This window comes from Stegastes partitus, unplaced genomic scaffold (assembly GCF_000690725.1).
Source record: "Stegastes partitus isolate 25-593 unplaced genomic scaffold, Stegastes_partitus-1.0.2 Scaffold1893, whole genome shotgun sequence".
Taxonomy (NCBI): Eukaryota; Metazoa; Chordata; class Actinopteri; family Pomacentridae; genus Stegastes; species Stegastes partitus.
Genome location: NW_007579624.1, coordinates 15,953 through 34,402, shown reverse-complemented (window position 1 = coordinate 34,402; position 18,450 = coordinate 15,953). Strand labels below are relative to the sequence as shown.

Genomic DNA, 18,450 nt, shown 5'->3' with positions numbered 1-18,450 from the left:
ATTCTTTTTGTGAAATATTGTATAGTTTCACGTAGGAATGCAAATTTGGAACCTTTTCTTAATTGATAGTCAGCACCAACTGACTACAGTAAAGATTATTCCACATGGTGATGTAGCTTTGAGTGAAAGAGCCACTCAAATGGCTTATGCTTAACTTAGCTTTGTGCTGTCTTAGCAGACTTCAGCTCATTTTCAATGCTTGAATGCTGGCAAGCATCCACTAAATGTTAAAAAAAAGTCTTTGTCACAGTGCCCCTTCACTAGCTAAATACCCACAATGCTCTCTACTTGCCAACATAACTGCCTATAGTTGGAGTGACTGCATCTCACCTCGTCCTGGTGGAATAACCATATACTATAGCTGACCAATTGTATATTTTCTAAAATGCATGTCCTTCGTCCTCTGCTTCATCAGTTAACATATTTTTAATTGTTTAAATTAGTACCAACACTTAACAGATTAACTGTTCACGATTAACATCCCAGTTTTCACATCTTCGTCCTTCCAAAAGCATCCTAGCAGGAACGATCACTTAACTGCTCACACAGACAATCTCTGATTATTGATATTCCTCAAAATGTACTATATCACAATATCACAATATATATCAATAATACATGCACTGGGGACACAAACAATTTTGCCCTCATGACCTTATGCTGGTGGTTTCTTGGGAAGAACTCAACCTGCTGGAAAAGTCAGTCATGTGATGGACGTTCTGCCTCCTCATCTAGTCTCTCAGTTTGAACACGAAAGGAAATCTTAATGACTCAGTTCCTGAGTGAAACATGGAGGATGATTCATATCCAGGACTGTTACAGACCGCATAGAGACACTGCAGGTCGAGTCCAGTTGTTGTGTTGTGTAAGCTCGGCGTGGATGACTCTTCTGACAGCTCTTCCTTAGGCTTGACTCAGATATTCAGTGTATCGCTGCTGCTGCCGGGGTGATCTTAGACGAGGATGTTGTCAGCTATCACAGCTGTCTGCTTGATTTTGTCCTGTGTATGTGGGTGAGCTGTTGACTTTCGGAGCGTCATTTTCAAAATGAAATAGCTGCTACTCGGGGGGAAGAAGTGCTCAATGTCTTTGATTCTAAGGTTTTTGGTCTTTGGTTGACAAAAATGTGAAACCTTTCAGCCTTGATCTCCTATGTTTTAGAGGCATTTTAGGGATTTTCAGGATGTCATGTTTTGGAAAAGATCTTGTCACTCTTACTTTCTGCAGGCTGACAAATCCTCATCCTGCGGCTATAGAGAAGTCCATTAAAAACCTCAACTGTTCTGAGTGCTATTAATATTGCAGTCCTCAATTTCTGAATGAGTGATGAGGGAATTGAGGCTGACCCAGATGAGTCTATGAATGAGTGATGAAGGGTTGATAGAAAGTCTCCCAGAGCGAGGACGGACATTCGAAGCAGAGGGAGTCGGTCTTTTAATCTCTGCTTCCAGGAAGAGTCACAGTTTGACACCTCACAGACTGAAACAAAACATCACCTGGCGCACGAACTAACTAACACACCCCAAAGGCAAACACACACAAGAGGTGGCACTTTCTTTGTCCCTGTTCACATTCAAGCATTGAGATGTTATTTAGAAGTGTGCAGACCTGTTTTACTTACCGATTAAATGTTTGAGTCATCAATATTTGCTGCTTTTGTGATGTGAACCGGGAGTTTTTTCTGCTTTATGTCATTACAAACTGGACATTTTAAGGTTTGGACTGTTGGTCTGACAAAAATATCTGGGAAATGGTTTCATTATTAACATTTCATGGATGAAACTCAAATTCATAGGATAGCATGAGTATTAAATAGATGCTTTCATGTGCTAAAAAGCATAAAAACACAGGATCCATTCAGATTATTGCTGATGCTGAAGCCTTGAACTTTACAACATGGCTCACTGTCAGTAATTAACTGACCGGTAATAAGCTGTTATGAAGCATAAATAAAGTGAGTGTTTGGGTTGACAGGTTATGAGCCGACTGCAGTCATTGACAAAGTGTTGTTTTCTTTTTTACAATGAGCTATCAAGCCAGCAGTTAACACAGTCGTTAATTTCTTTTATCCCCTTGAGCCCTGGACTATTTTCTGAAATTTCCACCTCTAAAAAACCTACTTCAGTCAGCAACAGCTTTTAAACAGTGTGGTGGAAATGAACAGCCTTGGGTTCTATGAATAGGAGACTCTTGGAAGTATTTTACAATACAATCAGTCTTCTCAACCTTTTCAGCAGGCCAGAAGTTTGAAGAAGACTAATTCAAACTCTAATCAAAATTGTAATTTAGAATGTGAATAACAGCATTTTGACAGTCAGTCAGTGACACTGATGTTTCTGAAGTGGTTCTAAAAATGCTCAGCGACAGCTCTGCATCCATTTCAGTCAGACTAGCGCCAGGCTGCCTCTTCCGCTCCACAACCTTTAATAAATGGCAGCAGGTTGTGTTTTAGTAGCATGCTTCTGGTACAGTGATGCTCAGAGTGGAAAGAGCTAACTTTAAGTGACATCATATGCAGCCTTTATTTATCATGAAGAGTTTATTTTTATTATCAGTTTGTTGTTTTTTGTTCAAACAAATCCAAAGATGGTTAATTAGCAGAGATACAAAGAAGGAAACAAATGCAAATTATCACCATCATCTGTAAAGCTGAAACCAGCAAATGTTTGGCATTTTTTACTTGGTGAACGTTGTAAATTACAGATATGTTATTTTCATTGTTGTCCATTTATAGTTAGTCAGCTAACAGGTTCACAGTGGCTCCTCTGACTGGTCACACAAAGCTCAGTAGTCACCTTTTAACAGGAAGTTCCCTAAAGTCTGATGTTAGTATTGTCATCTCAGATCTGTCCAGTGACTTTTTATGTGTTTATTTATTTGTATTGTGTTGTTGGATCCAGTGTTTGTGTAGCTCAACTTCATCACTGTCATTTTTCTGCTGCTCTGATGCTGCCCATACCTTTGTTACTCTCTCCAACAACTCAGTGATGATTTAATACTAAATGGGTGGAATAACCCTTGAATCAGTTCATCACTTCAGCTTTACACACATTTTCTTTCATTTTCAACACAACATCCGTTCATGGTCTACCTTGTAAACGTGGTTCAGTTTATTTCAGGAAAAATCTGTTGCAGAAGAAGAAGCGATACCGGTGTCTGTGACAGTGCTAACCTCAGGAGATCTGAGTGCAGCGCAGCTGCAAGAGGTGTTGTTCTTTGACTGAGTGGCTGATTCACTTTTTTTTTCTCAACAGGAAGCTGTCTATTTTGAATTTCTGTTATCAATGGTAACATCGTTGTTTGTCTCTCCAGAATACAAAACCAATGAAGCCTGTTGAGTTGTTCTGTTGAATGTAATAAATCACAGCTCCTGCTCTGTGTCCACTGCACAGCTGACAGGAAGATACTCGAGCTGGTATTGACTACTTAAACAAATTTGGAAGAATTGAATTATTCTAAGCTGCAGCTCAGACATAAATTACACATTTAAACAAGGGATACACAAACCTTACAGCCTGTGAGATCTATATATTTCTTAGTTTTGTACTTGCACAGGGCACATCTGTCCCTGCTCACATCTCTCTGCTCCAAGGCTCAGTGTGCCTTTGACATGATCAGTATGACTGCAGTCAGTTTTCAACATTACTTGGCAACATCAAGGACTTTTATTTCAGGAACAATAAGAAATAGCTCAAGGTTTAAAGAGGGCTGTGTTGCTTTGAAAGAATAGTGGCCTTCCCAGTCTTGAACCACAGATTTACTGGGTATTCCATCAGCCATCTTTGATCAACACCAGTTACCAACCTGTCTTCCAAATTTATAATCTTTATACTTAACTTGATTGAACTGATTAGGATGATTTTGTATAGGATGCTGAGTTTAGTTTTTTTTGTTTTTGTTTTAGTAGTTGTTTTTTTATTCTGTATTTTTTGTGAACAGACCCCCAGTTCTGTACACAGGACAATCACATATAATGTGCTGCACGGACGGCACTGTAACATTAGTTTTTAATTCTGATATAAATTCATATTCAAGAGAACAAAAACATTTCTTGACAACACAAACAAAAAAATACAGTTATAAATGAAGATATGAAAAAGTAAATACATATCAAGAAAACTGGAAAGCTGAATTATATCATTGTTGCTGACAAAGAAACTGATGCCTGCTTAATTAAAAAGGTTTAGGCTCCAATGTTTGTTTGTCATTGCTTGTTAGACTTTGTTCTAATATTGTTTCCTATTTAACTAAATCACCGCAACAATTTTATGATTTTAAGGAACTAATGGTAATAAATCAGGCATACCCATGTACATCATCCAACAGAAACATCATTAAGATCCATAGAAAGTCTGTTGGTTCTATAAACAGCAGCCAAATGTAATAGACTTTAACAGTTTATTAAAAAATATACACAAAAAAAAGCGATGCTCAACTCATCCGACCGGCATATCACAAAGAAAACGCACAGTTCACAATCTGACTGTGAGACATCAAGGTGTGTGATGTAAAGGAACGTTTGAAATGGAAACTGCATTAGAGGAATAAACATCAGAGGGAGAATCAGCCACAGAGGATGTTTGTGTCCCAAATCCAATGTCCTGACAAATGTAGTCAGGGCTGAAGTTATGCCTTGCAACTTCATAGCACAACTCAGTCTGCTGATGGCTGCAGCGATCCACCTGAGTGAGCTTTAACGGCGCATATGTTCCCTTTCATTCTTATGTCATATTGTTCTCAATGAACTACACAGTGTACATCAATGATTGGACAGTGGAAAACAGTATATCTGAGTCATTATTGAAGCAAAGAATGCCAAATATTTGCTGCTTTCGTGACGTAAACCGGCAGCTTTTTCTGTTTCATGTCATTACAAACTGGATATTTTTAGGTGTGGACTGCCAGAAAGCAACTTGAATGGGTGAAGTCCAGATAGTTTATGAAAATTCTGTACAAGTTGACAATAATGTGAAAAGGGATTCCTTTGCCTTTTATAGAGAAAACACAAAACAGAAACTCTAGCCATTTTCACATCAGAATAACTCTAATCTGATGTAAAATCACTGGTATATAAACCTTAAAAATGTTGTGTCTTGTCTGGCTGAAGCCAGCAGCCATGTACTCTGACTCACTGCATGTGGATTGCGAGTGTAAGCCTGGCATTGGCTGAGCATTTGATTCAGCTTTCTCTTCTCCTTCTGCTATCTTAACATTTTCAAAATCCCCTTTACTATGACAAAGAGCCGCAACAACCTCAGAGCAGCAACCGACCACAGAGATAAAGTTCTGCAGAGAATTTGGATTGTGCAACCCTAGTTTTGTTTTGTTTTTTCTGTGAATTAGCCGTTTCCAGAGGGCGCCCCGGTAGCTCAAGACAGCAACCCACAAACAGTGGATGTAGTCGCAGACGCAGTGGTCGTGGGGTCAACTCCCGCCCACAGCTCCTTGCTGCAGGTCTTTCCCCATTCTTCTCCCCTCTTTCCTGTCTCTCTCCCCTGCCCTTATAAATAAATTAAAAAAACAAAAAGAAATGATAGTGCTCATCTCACTGTGTGCAAATGTTCAACCAAAATCCTTTCACCTGTCCTTATTTTAAGGATATGCCACTAAATGATAAGGAGGTGCAGCCAGATCATTCTGTACTGCAGAGTAGTCTGACTATGTGAGACTAGCAGCCACGTAGTTTAGCTTAGCACAAAGACCAGAAACAGCTAGCTAGGCTCTGACTAAAGGTAACAAAATTCAGCTACCAGCAACTCCAAAGATGATTAATTAACACGTTATAGTTTGTTTATTTTATCTAATAAAAAAAAAACTGTAGTGTAAAAAAACAGTTTGCTGCTTTGCAGGGAGCTGTGAGCCAAACTGGCAACCAGCACAATCCAGCAAGTAGCTGCTCACATCCAAGAAGTAGTCTGACACAAAACTCACAGTAACGCAACTTGTGCGAAAAGCAGCCGAAAAACAACACGTTGGTGTTTTTTTCTTTTTTTTTTTGGTGGGTTGCATATTGCGCTTCTTCTTGGCTCTGAGCAGTAATGTTAACAAGCTATGAAGTGTTAATTAGTGAGTGCTATATTAAGCGAAGCTAGCCAGCTGCTGGGTGTCACCCCGTATGTAAGAAGCACATATAATAATAATAATAATAATAATAATAATAATAATAATAATAATAATAATAATAATAATAATACATAAATAAATAAATAAAAACAGCTTTGTTTGAAGAACACCTTTCAAAAGCAAAGTTACAATAATACAATACAATAAAAAAAAAGTAAAATAAGACAAATATTGAAAAGAAATTCAAACAAATAAAAAAGACCCTAAGCATGCAATATTACACGATAAAATAGTTAAATCAATTTTTGTTGTTGTTTTTTTTGTTTTTGTTTTTTTGTTTTTATAAAGCACATTTTAGACAAGTCAAGGTGCCCTCCAGTAAAAAGGAATATGACAGTACGGAATTAACCTAACAAGTATAGCTATTACACAGTGAATAATTTACCCGAGTACTTTACATATTAGGGATTAAACTCTTCAAAAGTTACATTAAATACTTCTTTACCAGAGTATGATTAACGCTGAGACCCTACAGTGTTATTAATTATTAACATAAGGAAACATAACTCGTGTAATAATGAAGCCAAGACCCTACGGTTTTATAAATTACTGAACTTAACTAAATTAATAGAAATATTATGGCCAAGATCCTACAGTCTTTATAATCCTAGAGATCAACCTGATGAGCTAAAGTTATGACCCTGCAAAAATGAAAACCCAGTAAATCCAAACATTCCCCGGATCCCCAGTGAGCAAGCTTTGTTATTGTTTTTATTGTATATGGATTGTTTTTTGTTGAGTTTTATTTTAGAATCAAAACTGTTCCTTTAAGCAAAAAAATCTGCCTAAATACGTCTGCAGGTGTTTGGTTGCTCCTGTTTCATCACTGTGAGGCCCCAGTGGGCTCCTGCGTCCGTCCGCTCAGACGCAGCAAACAGCAAATATCAAAGATGAACTCAAACAAAGTGCAGCTCTGTCTGCTGCTTCGCCGTGTTTGCTTAAAGTTTTTAAGAGGACAGAGGACGGCCTGATGCCAAATGTGGCTTTGAGGTACAGCTGAGTCGTGCTGGGGAGGGGTGAGGGGGTGTTCTCACTGGAGGGGAGGCAGGGAGAAGGGGAGGGAGGCATCTGTCGCCCGTGGCCGCCTGCCGTCTGCCTTCAGCACCCAACGTCAGTGCCGTTGCTTGGCAGCAGTGAGATTTTTTTTTTTTTTTTTAATTAAAAAAAAAAAAAAAAAAAGACATTCTGGCATTTATTTTTTGAGAGAAAAGAAAGGAGAGGAAGGAGACGGATGTGCGGTGAGGCTGTTTAAGGTGGAGGGGAGGCAGTAAAGGGGGGGGAGAGCTTCCTGTTGAAGCAGTGGAACAGAGGAGGGGAGGAGGAAGGACACAGGCTTAGATCACACCTGTGGCCGGGTGTAGTTGTGGCTGGGTTCAGTGAAGCTTCAGATGTGATGCTGGGGATCTTTTTTCTTTTTTCTTTTTGGTGTGTGTGTGAAATGCGTTTATTATGAAATGCCTCTCAATGACACATCAGTAACACTCACATCCTCGACTGTCTCCTGTCTTTGTCTGATTTTTCTTTTTTCCCACTCTGCCTCTGTCTTCCTCCTCCTCCCCCCTCTCGATCATCTCTCTTTCCTCCTCTCTCAGCCTGCAGTTATCGCTCTCTGTCTGTCGAGGGGTTTAGGTAGACAGCGAAGCCTCAGGTGGATTTTCCTCTTACCCAGGGACCCAATTAGGAGAGGCACTTCTGTTGGCTTTTTCATCCAACAGAAGAAGGGAAAAAGAGTCAAAATATCACGTTGGAAGCTTTTCATAGCACACAAAGCTCCCATTTTGTTCAGTTGTCTGTTAGAAGATGACTCACATTTTGATCTGCGTTTGCAGTTGTTGTGTTGTGATGAGCGTTTCGACGCTAAAGTCAGCGGCTGCTTCCCCTTTTTTTTTCTTCTTGTCTTCTGTTGGAGGATGTTGACAAATACAGTGCATAAAAATATAGATTCAGGCTAGCTTTTAATGAGCAATGACTTTGCATTTCAGGCTAAATCAGCACTTCTGTGTATATCATGTGCCTGCAGGCGCCTCACAACAAAAACCTGCCAAAGTGCCAGAAATGTGATGAGAGAAACGCATGAAGCAGAGAGGAGGACGTTTCATGGTGACACTGCTGCAGACATGTGGTGTTTAATAAGTGATTGCACTGAAAACTGGATAAAAGTTGGTTGAAATCCATCATCTGCGCAGTTTTTGGTTTGCTTCTTGTTTGAGCGAACAGTTGTTTGTTGCATGACCGCGCAGAGCTGGAGCTTCATTAGTTGACTATTTTAATTAATTCATCACAAACACTCGTTGGACAAAATGAGACATTGAAAGGCTTCAGATGAGTTTCCAGAATGTTGTGATGTTTATTTTATGGACCAAAACAGGTAGTGGAGGAAATATTCATTAGTTGAATCTGTTTCCTTGTTTGTTTGTTTTTTAAAATAAGGTACAATTATTACAATTAGGTGGTATGGATGAATTTGGATTGATAGTGAATGAAGGTTCATCGGCGCTAAATTTGTTTATGTTTGCACCCCTAGTGAAGGGAGTAAAAAAATAGGGTACAATCCTATCAAATGTGAAAATCAAATGCAAGTTGTGACTAAAACTGGCCTATTTTCATGTATTCTGTATGTGTGTCACACCTGTTTCTTACCATCTGCCATTTATGATCAGCTCTTAACCACAAGTCAGAGAGATCAGAGACCTTCTGAGTTTTCTCAAAATTAAGAGAAATAGGATGAAAAGCTTTAACAAAAGGATTTTTTTTTTTTACCACAAAAAGTTCAAAATCCCACTTTGAGCAGTTTGATAGACACGACTCCAGAACCGGATATTATTTAAATGCTTGTTGGATGAGCAACAAGTGGTGACGGAAATGATCTGGATTCCATTACACTGACAGGGAAATCTTTTCAAGTGTAGACTTACACTTTAAACATGAACAATCTATGACCAGTTATGTCACATTTCCTCCCTGTTTTTAAATGTCCTTCTCGCTTGTTGCTATGATGGAGTAATGTTGAGAGGGGATGAGGTCACTGTTTATTAACTTTCCAGCATTGTTTTTCGAAAACTAGTTAGCAGCTTACTATGAAAACAAAGCCTTACTCCGCACCACTGTGTGCTCAGCCGTGATACGTACTCTGCTACATGTGCTGCAGTGCTGAGAGTGCTTTTAAAACAAATGGCGTTTAAAGCTACTCTGCATCTTTTCACTTATTTATGGTCCGTCTTATTATCGGACAACATATACGACTATTCCAATGCGTCTGTGACAGGACAGTAATAGGTAATAATCTTGGCTGTCAGACTCTGCTAAATAAAAAAAACAAAACAAAACACAGGATTCTTTGAGAAATTTGATAGATCTGACTCCAGAACAATATAATTTTTTAAACACTTCATTGATGAGCAACAAGTCATGAAGGAAATGATTTGGATTCCATTACACTGACAGCAAAATCTGTGGAGTTAAACCTCAAGCGTGAACAATCTGTGACATATTAAAGTCATCTTGACTTACACTGCCGTGATAACACTGGGTGAACCTACGAGTTACATCACATTTCCTCCATTTCATGCGACCCTGTTGGAATGAATCAAATTTGAATGTCTTTCTCGCTTGCTGACATGAGAGCTGAGTGTCCATCGCTGATGCTGGCCTTTTCTATCGCTCACCCTCCCTGCAGCCGTGTGCCTTTATCGGGGGAGGACGAAGGGTCATGCGCGTGCGTCTGCATCAGTGTGTCTCTTTGACTGACTCACCCTCCTCACATCCCTCACATGAACTATTAAAAGCGAGGCTGTCCTGAGGCATGAGGGATATGATGGCTGATCTTTCACCTCTCAGCGTCTCTCACTCCTCGTCCAAGGAGTCCTGACATTGACCCTCGCAAAAAAAAACAACTAAAAAAGCACTGGGGATGTTTAGATTTTATTCTCTTTAGTCAGGACATCCTATCTCTTTCATCCCACTGCTGGGTTTTGATAAAGGACAGTGAGGGGGAGTGCAGCAGAGGAAGATGGCTGTGAGGGAGTAAACCCAGAGAGGGGAGGGAGAGGGGAGTCGGTGGAGGTTATTCTGCTCTCATGGGTCTGATAGCGAGCGTACACCCATGCAGCTGCGCCAATTAGCCTGGCCATGCTTGAACCCCCCCTCCCTCTCCACTCACCACACAGATACATCCACATCCTCTTCTGAGCTGCTTAACTAACGACACACAACCTGTTAAACGTGTACGTGCACCGCATTCGTTTCTTCTTTCGCTTTTTCTCGGGATGTGATCAGTTCGACCGTGTGATTCACTGCGTGCTTTGTAATTTAGTGTTTGCGTGCCTGTCTGTCTACATCCCCTGTGTGTGAGTATATATATAAATGTGTGTTTGACAGCCAGCAATGATGCCAGGCGCGGGGAGGAGAGAGGCGAGGCGAAGCTCCCTCTCGTATGATGCCGCTGTCACATTGGATCAGTCAGGCCGGTGCCCAGGCAGGCAGGCAGCGGCACACAGCCGTGGGAATGACACTGCACTTCTGCTCTGGGAGGAGGAGGGACACAGAGCAGTCAAGGAGGGGTGTGCTTTATATGTTGTTGCATCTCATTAGTCTGCAGACTTTATCACTGCTCTCTTGGCCACAACTCCCTGAAACTCTGTTTTCAATCAGCTTCTTGCAGTGACTGATGTTGCCTGATATGAATACAAACTTTTCTTACTCATTTCATTCTCGTTGGTTTTACACTTAATAACTAAGGTCGATTGTTTCTCATTTAGTAAATGGTAATAATATTAATAAAAATAGTAATTTAATAGTTTTTTGTATACTTAAAAATAAGAATTATGAGGTCAGTGTTTATTAATGAGTTAACAGCGTACCATAAAGGCAAACCTGTACGCCACACCATTTTTACAACACTCTAAACACTCTAGCACATGTAGGAGAGCACATATCACAGCTGAACAGACAAGCTGTGATATGTGCTCTGCTACATGTGCTACATTGCTCACTGTTGTAAAAATTGACAGCTAAACACCCTCTGCTGGACAAACTGTGTGATGATCTTTCGATCATCTTTCTATCATAAACTTTGTATGTTGCCATATGGGCTGCAAGGTGGCGCAGTTGGTAACACTGATGCCTCGCAGCAAGAAGGTTGCTGGTTTGCTGGGGGCACCGGAATTTCTGCGTGGAGTTTGTATGTTCTCATGCAGCGTGGGTTCTCTGACACGTTGAGGTTAATTGGTGATTCTAAATTGTCCGTAGGTGTGAATGTGAGTGTGCTTGGTTGTCTGTCTCTAAGTGTAGCCCTGTGATAGACTGGTGCTATGTCCAGGGTGTCCCCTGCCTTCGCCCTGAGTCGCCTGGGATAGGCTCCAGCTCCCCTGCGACCCTAGTGAGGATTAAGCGGTGTATAGATAATGGATGGATGGATGTTGCCATACGTCATCAGTCTGCAGACTTTATCACTGCCGTGCTTTCATGGCCAGAACTCCTTTAAACCCTTTTTCCATCAGCTTCTTAAGTGACATTTTATGAGTAAGTTTTGGTTATGTGACATGTTGGTCCCTTCTTTTCTCATTGGTTTAACAGTTAACAAGGTTTATTGTTTTATAATGATAAAACTACTTTTTAAAATACTTCTAAAAAAGTCATGTTGAGATGAAAGTAAGGTGCGAGTAGAGTGAGGCAAGGAATAGAATTACATCTTTGCCATGTTAAGGCAGGAAAGGATTATTTTCATGGGGAAAACACTTCTTAATATCTAACTTTGACACACATAGATACGTTTTTTTATTTGTCTGTTTGTTTGTTTTAATACAGTTTAATCAATGACCAAAGAGGGTTTTAAATTGAGTTACAATTGAGAATTTTCAGAACAGGTCCAATAACATCGGTGTCTATTGACTTATCACCAAAGTTCTTAACTCTCATGTACAAGAAGTAGTTGATGGATTTTTTTTTTTTTCAAATCTGACTTTGACCTGGTGATGTGAACAAGGAGTCTTACTGTATTTCAGAATTCTCCAGTGTTTATTGATGATAGAACCCAAGATGTTCATTTGCCCTCAGTTGTGGAGATGTTGTTTAAGGTGGATAAAAATATATATATTAAAAATTGCCCACAACCTAAACCTGCAACGTAGAACTTTTGTCTGGCAGTGAGACTAATTGCACAAGCACAGTTTAAACGTGCTTATGACGTATGCCTCGCCATCGCTTGCTTTCCTCTCTTGACTGTAATCCTTCCTATGAACACATAGTCTGTCTTTATCCCTGGAAATCAGAAATCAGAAACTTTTTTTTGGACACTCCCTAGGTTTTTTAACCACAGATCCCACCATACTCGCCTACACTACTCCATTGCCATCATAATGGTTGTGTATCATTAGGTAAGGGCTTGAATGTAATGGACTTTTACGTAAATGTAAAAGTTTGGCACTGCGGCTTAAAGAAGTGAAAGCATCAGTTGTTTGACCGACTCAGTTATTGTTATAGGTGACCAAATTTAGTAAACTTTGTAAGTAAGTCAGCATGCTTCCAAAAAACATAGAGCTTGACTTATACTGGATTTTTGGTGCCATTGCCAATGTTGATTTATACAAGAAAACAGCAATATTGATATATCAGCTGGTATATATATATATGTACACATGCCCATTATTGACACAGCCACCTAATGGGGTAACTTAATTTTCCAATTCCCCTTGGGGATCAATAAAGTATTTCTGGTTCTGGTACTGATGTATTTCACAAACCAGGTAGCAGCTTGGACTGGATGGTGGCTCAGTTGTTAGCACTGTTGCCTCATAGCTAGAAGGTTTGCATCTGAGATCTTTCTGCGTGGAGTTTGCATGTTGTCATTTTGCAGCATGGGTTCTCACTGACTTCCTCCCACAGTCCATAAACATACTGAGGTTAATTGGTAATTCTAAATTGTTCATTGGTGTGAATATGAGTGTGCTTGGTTGTCTGTCTCTAAGTGTAGCCCTGCGATAGACTGGTGACCTGTCCAGGGTGTCCCCTGCCTTCACCCTGAGTCAGCTGGGATAGAATCCAGCCCCCAATGACCCTAGTGAGGATTACGCGGTGTATAGGTAATGGATGGATGGATGGATGGATGGATGGATGGATGCTTAGTAGCTTGTTGTGACTCCACAATTTGACTCCGTACCCTGCTACATGTGCTGCAGTGCTCAGAGTAGTGTACAAAACAAGTTGCACTCTTCTGGACAAATGGTGCAATGACACCATTCCTAAACTACTCCTATCTTTACTGATCTGTACCCCCCCAAAAAATCAAAAAGTTTTCATATCGACCCATATCGGACAACATACGTGCCAATACTGACATGTCTGTGACAGGCTAATATGGGCTAACCAATATATTGGTTGAGCTCTACTGAAAAACAGGAGTAACGTTCATGAAACTAAAGAGCCAATCACTGCTGCAAAAGATTTTAACAAACTGTAAAAACATTGTTGATTTGAAACAGTACAACAGGGTTAAGTAAGTTCAAAGAAGAGCTAAATTAGATTAAATTTGTTTAAGATCCTCATATGGGTGCTGGAATATCCTGGCAGTTACCATGTTCATACTGGTGTGTGTCTGTGTGTTGTGTACACATCAGAGTGGGTGTGAACAGGCCTGAGCTCAGTGTTTGTTGTGAAAGCACACCTGATCCTTGTTTAGGGCTAAACAGCAGCAGCAGGCCGCCTCTCGCTGCTCCGATCACCTGCTCAGACTCAGTGACAAGGTTACTGTCAGGTTAATGAGTTGGACTGCAGGCGCTGATCACGGGACTCTAAGTGTTAAACACTGTCATGTTCTGTTGTTTTTACTTAAGCGCCGCAGCATAGCCTTGTTCCTCTGATATGATCGCAGTTACTCTTGCCAGATGTAACTGAGGCAGTTCAGGTTAAGTGGGCAGCCTTAGGCAAAGGCATGACTGAATACAGGAGGACAGTCGAGCGCTTTTTGTTTTGTTTTTTTCTCTCATTATCGCTGCGGCCCAGAGTACCAATGATCTCATGCATTTCATCCGTTGTGGCAAGTTTTGTGTGTATGTGTGTGTGTGTGTGTGTGTGTGTGAGTGTGAGTGAGTGAGTGTGAGTGCACAGGTGTCCATTTCATACACAATAGTGCAAAAGAAGAACAGATGAAGAGTCATTTCTTGCAATTTAGTGTTTCATAGTTGAATGTTTCATTTGGATCAAAGCTTCTTTTCTGAACGATTCTCAGGCAGTGTGCTAATTAAACTTAAACACAAGGGAGACGCTCTATTTTAGGGCAACAGTGCTGATAATTGCTCTTAAAGGAGGAGCACGCCTTTATAGGACTCGGTATTTGGGATATAATGAAAATAGTGAAATTACTGAAGGAACTGATGTCAACTGGCATCACTGAGGTTGTTTGTGTTTGTACGGTGTCTCTTATTGCTGTTGTTAGACTGAGTGGCAGCTCTGTAGACACATTGTCCTGACATTGCCACCAGCTATTCAGACACAGATTCAGACGTGGCCTGTGTGTGAATTTTATTACACTTTGTCATTCTTGAGGCAGAAGAGGAATATCAGCCTTGTCTCTTATCTTTCTTTACTATTCATGTCATACATGACATACACTGACCTACATGTTTGCTTTTCTGGGTTGTTTTTCTTTTGTTTCATTTTTGTTTTGGGGTTCCAAGGTGGCTCGGTGGTTAGCACCATTACCTCGCAGCAAGAACATCCCCAGTTCACGTCCTGGTTATGACATGTGGGATCTTTCTGCGTGGAGTTTGCATGTTCTCCCCGTGCAGCGTGCGTTCTCCAGGTTCTCCGGCTTCTTCCCACAGTCCAAAAACATGTTGAGGTTAATTGGTGATTCTAAATTGTCCGTAGGTGTGAATGTGAGTGTGCTTGGTTGTCTGTCTCTAAGTGTGGCCCTGTGATAGACTGGTGACCTGTCCAGGGTGTCTCCTGCCTTCACCCTAAGTCAGCTGGGATAGACTCCAGCCCCCCATGACCCTAGTGAGGATTAAGCAGTGTATAGATAATGGATGGATGTTTTGTTTTGTCCTTCTGTTTGTTATTTTGCACATCTTAACTTCAACTTCACAACTTAACTTCTAAATTAGCATGTTTGCACAGTAACATACTAACATGATAGATTAGTGTTTACCATGTTGGACTTTGCAATTTAGTTAATTAACATCAAAGACAAACTATAAATGAGGTTGAAATTAAAATTTTGAGTCAGAGGTTCATCCTGAGGGGAAAATTAATTTGTGCATAAGATCTCATGAGATTAAAAAAATAAACAGCAAATCTTAGCAAAGCAAAACTGTTACAGGTCATGACCCGGAGACTTATTATGCTCCTATATATATACAGACAGTAGAAAACCCTTGATTTTGGAAGAATAAGTAACAAAAATAATTCTCAATGAAATTTAATATGTATTTGAATTTTAAAACAAAATAAAGCTCTTAATGACATAGTTGCATAATAATTACCTAGTTTGGCATGTTAAAAGTCAAGGTTGTCATCCAGAGGGAATTCCCTTGTTAAGTTTAAGTGAGTGACTAAATGATCATGAAAGAGAAAGTGGCAAGAATATATATGTTTATATAAACCCCACAATTATGCTCTTTTCCACATGTGCTCACTGTTATGTGGTATTGTACCTATCAGCGTGTAATCCCATGTATATTTGAATGTGGGTGATGATTATTATCACTGTTGATTATTCTGCTGATTATTTCCTTTGTTAAATAACATATCATTTGATTTGATAAATGACATTTATACCAGAGCTGGCATAGTCCAAAAAAAAAATACAAATAAAGTCTACCACAATAATAGAAAAGCAAATATTCACTTTTGAGAAGCGGAGAAGAACATTTCTGGCATTTTTCTTGCTATGTTTATTAACAGACCTGCAATGATTAGTAAATTAATCAAGTAGTTGATTGATAGAAAATTCATTGGCAACATTTTTGATAATAGTTTAATTATTTAAGTTACTTTTCAAGAACAAATGGGACATATTTGAGATTCCATGTTCTCAGAAGGGAAATTTTGCAGCTTTTACCTGTTGCACATGGTAGTAACCTGAATGATTTTGAAGCTTTCGGCTGTTGGTCTCTAGCAAGCTGTGATGGGCATTTTTTGCTTTTCTCTAGAATAGAGAATAGAATTATTAGATAATGGCTGGTGACTTGACTCTTGCACTCACTTTTTGTTCCTCCGTCCCTCCAGGCTCTCCCAGCAGTACGTCTACCCCCAGGCCTTCCTTCAGCCCAGCCTCCTGCTTCAGTCTCATCTGAGTCCCACAGCCGCAGCACTCACCTCCCCATACCTGGACTACAGCTCGGCCTACAGCCCCTACGCCCCCACAGGGCTGGAGCAGTACCCCTACACCCCTTCACCGTCGCCCTCCGCCGGCTACCTCAGCTACAGCTTTTCCCCTGGTACGCCAGCGCCTGCTCTCACTGCCTCCCCGACCCCTCCGGCCGCCATCCACCCTCCTCTGGCTGCGCTCACCACTGTGTCGGCCGCCCCGCAGGCCTTCCTCCACTACCCCCTGCACCAGCCCGACCGCATGCAGTGAGCCACTCCGAGCCGAGCTGCGGCCGCCAACCTGATGATTCAAAACAGCGTGACTCTTGACCTGTGACATCATCAGGAAGAGACTGGATCAGAGAGTGTGATGTAATCAAAAGGGCTTTTCGAGAGCACTCTCATTCCTGTTTTTTATATATTATTGTTGTAATAGTTAATGAAAATGTTCTACTGCTATTGTCATCAGCATACACTGAATGTTTTTCATAAGTGGCAGCAGTCAGGGACTGGAATCAGACGACTGGTAATCTTCTGGATGTCTCTCTCTCTCTCTCTCTCTCTCTCTCTCTGTCTCTCTTTCTTACTGCTGAGTTTGGAGGCAGTCTGACTGTCGGAGAGCACCTGGGTAAAGACAATGAGAAATATGTCTGTTTGACACGATGCTGTGGCTGCAGTTTCTCTACAGGTACTGAGCTGAATGCTGGATTTAAGCCAAGCTGAGAGCCAGTTCCTCTGTCAGAAACACAGGTCCAATTACCTCCTCCTCAAGGTTACCTTTCTGTCTATGGCCTTAGATTTCTCTCTCTGTACCTGGTTCCATTTGTCATTTTTATTAGTCACTTATGTCAGATGAACAAAATGTTTATTGTACCCCCCCCTTTTGTTCCTTTTGTTGTTTTACTGCTGGCAAGTTATTACAAGGTGATTATCACAGAATATGCAATTATGACGACAGAGGATGAGCATGAATAAGGTAGACAACACTGGTATATTGTTTTTTTGTATTGCAACTGCTAGACCATTACTCAGAGAATGACTTAAACACTTAAAACACAATATTCATCACATACATTTCCTGTAGCCGCATATTAGGCTTTCTTTTAAGTTATTCTGGGGGCTTTTTAGCCTTTATTATAGCAGAAAGTGGAGAGAGAGAGACAGGAAATGTGGGGAGAAGAGTCGGGGAAGGACATGCAGCAAATGGCGTGGGTCACATTCGAACCCATGGCCGCTACATCTGGGACTAAAGCCTCTGTTTATGAGTCCCTGCTCAACAAGTTGAGCTACCTGGGCACCCTGTTTATTAGGCTTTCTTGACCTGCAACCTTTAGAGCAAGAATGTCTTTGGATTCGGTCTTTGGACACTGTTTGGTTTTGTGATATTCAGTTACATAGTTGTCGATACATATCAAGTAAATGTGTTTGGATGTGTGTGTGAGTGAGTGTGTGTTTGCTGTCTGTGTGTGTGAGTGAGCAAGAGAGAAACAGAGCGATGCAGTAAACACCAGTGTCAGGACGGAGCTCCTTTTCCAGCCACTTGTACTGGTCAGAGTTGTTTCTTTGTCTTTTTTCCAGCTGCAGAATACTGATACTGGAGTCTCTTGGTGCCGTAGCACCACCTTAGTAGTCTTAAAACAAGCCATACATCTCATTTTAAACAAATATGCAAAATAAAATGAATATTTCTAAATGAGACATGCTATCTTTTTTTCTGAGTGTGATCAGAGTGCAAGACTTGAGGATTGTATTTGTAAGTCGTAGTTGCTCCATACAGACCTGCAGCAGTTCTGAGAGTCACACATGAGTCACCGACATTTCTTTATGTCACTGAGATACTTTACACTGATGACCTGGAATTGTTTAATTGAAAAGGCATAAGTATTCTGTGAGATGTAACTAACTACATTTACTCCAGTACTGTGCTTTAGACTCTAGCCCCCCTCCCCCCCGCGACCCTAGCAAGGATTAAGAGGTGTATAGATAATGGATGGATGGATAATGTGCTTTTAGCATTCTGGG

At 40.6% G+C, this 18,450-nt stretch overlaps 1 protein-coding gene across 1 annotated transcript in view; it reads left to right on the top strand.

Moving 5' to 3' along the window:
- The window catches only part of LOC103373045 (RNA-binding protein 38-like), a 27,083-nt gene extending 8,957 nt beyond the window's left edge, over positions 1 to 18,126 (top strand). The window contains exon 4 of the mRNA XM_008302843.1: positions 16,348 to 18,126. Coding sequence (XP_008301065.1) covers positions 16,348 to 16,699 — 352 coding nt within the window. The 3' untranslated portion in view covers positions 16,700 to 18,126. The remainder of the gene's footprint in view (positions 1 to 16,347) is intronic.
- Positions 18,127 to 18,450: the final 324 nt, after the last annotated feature.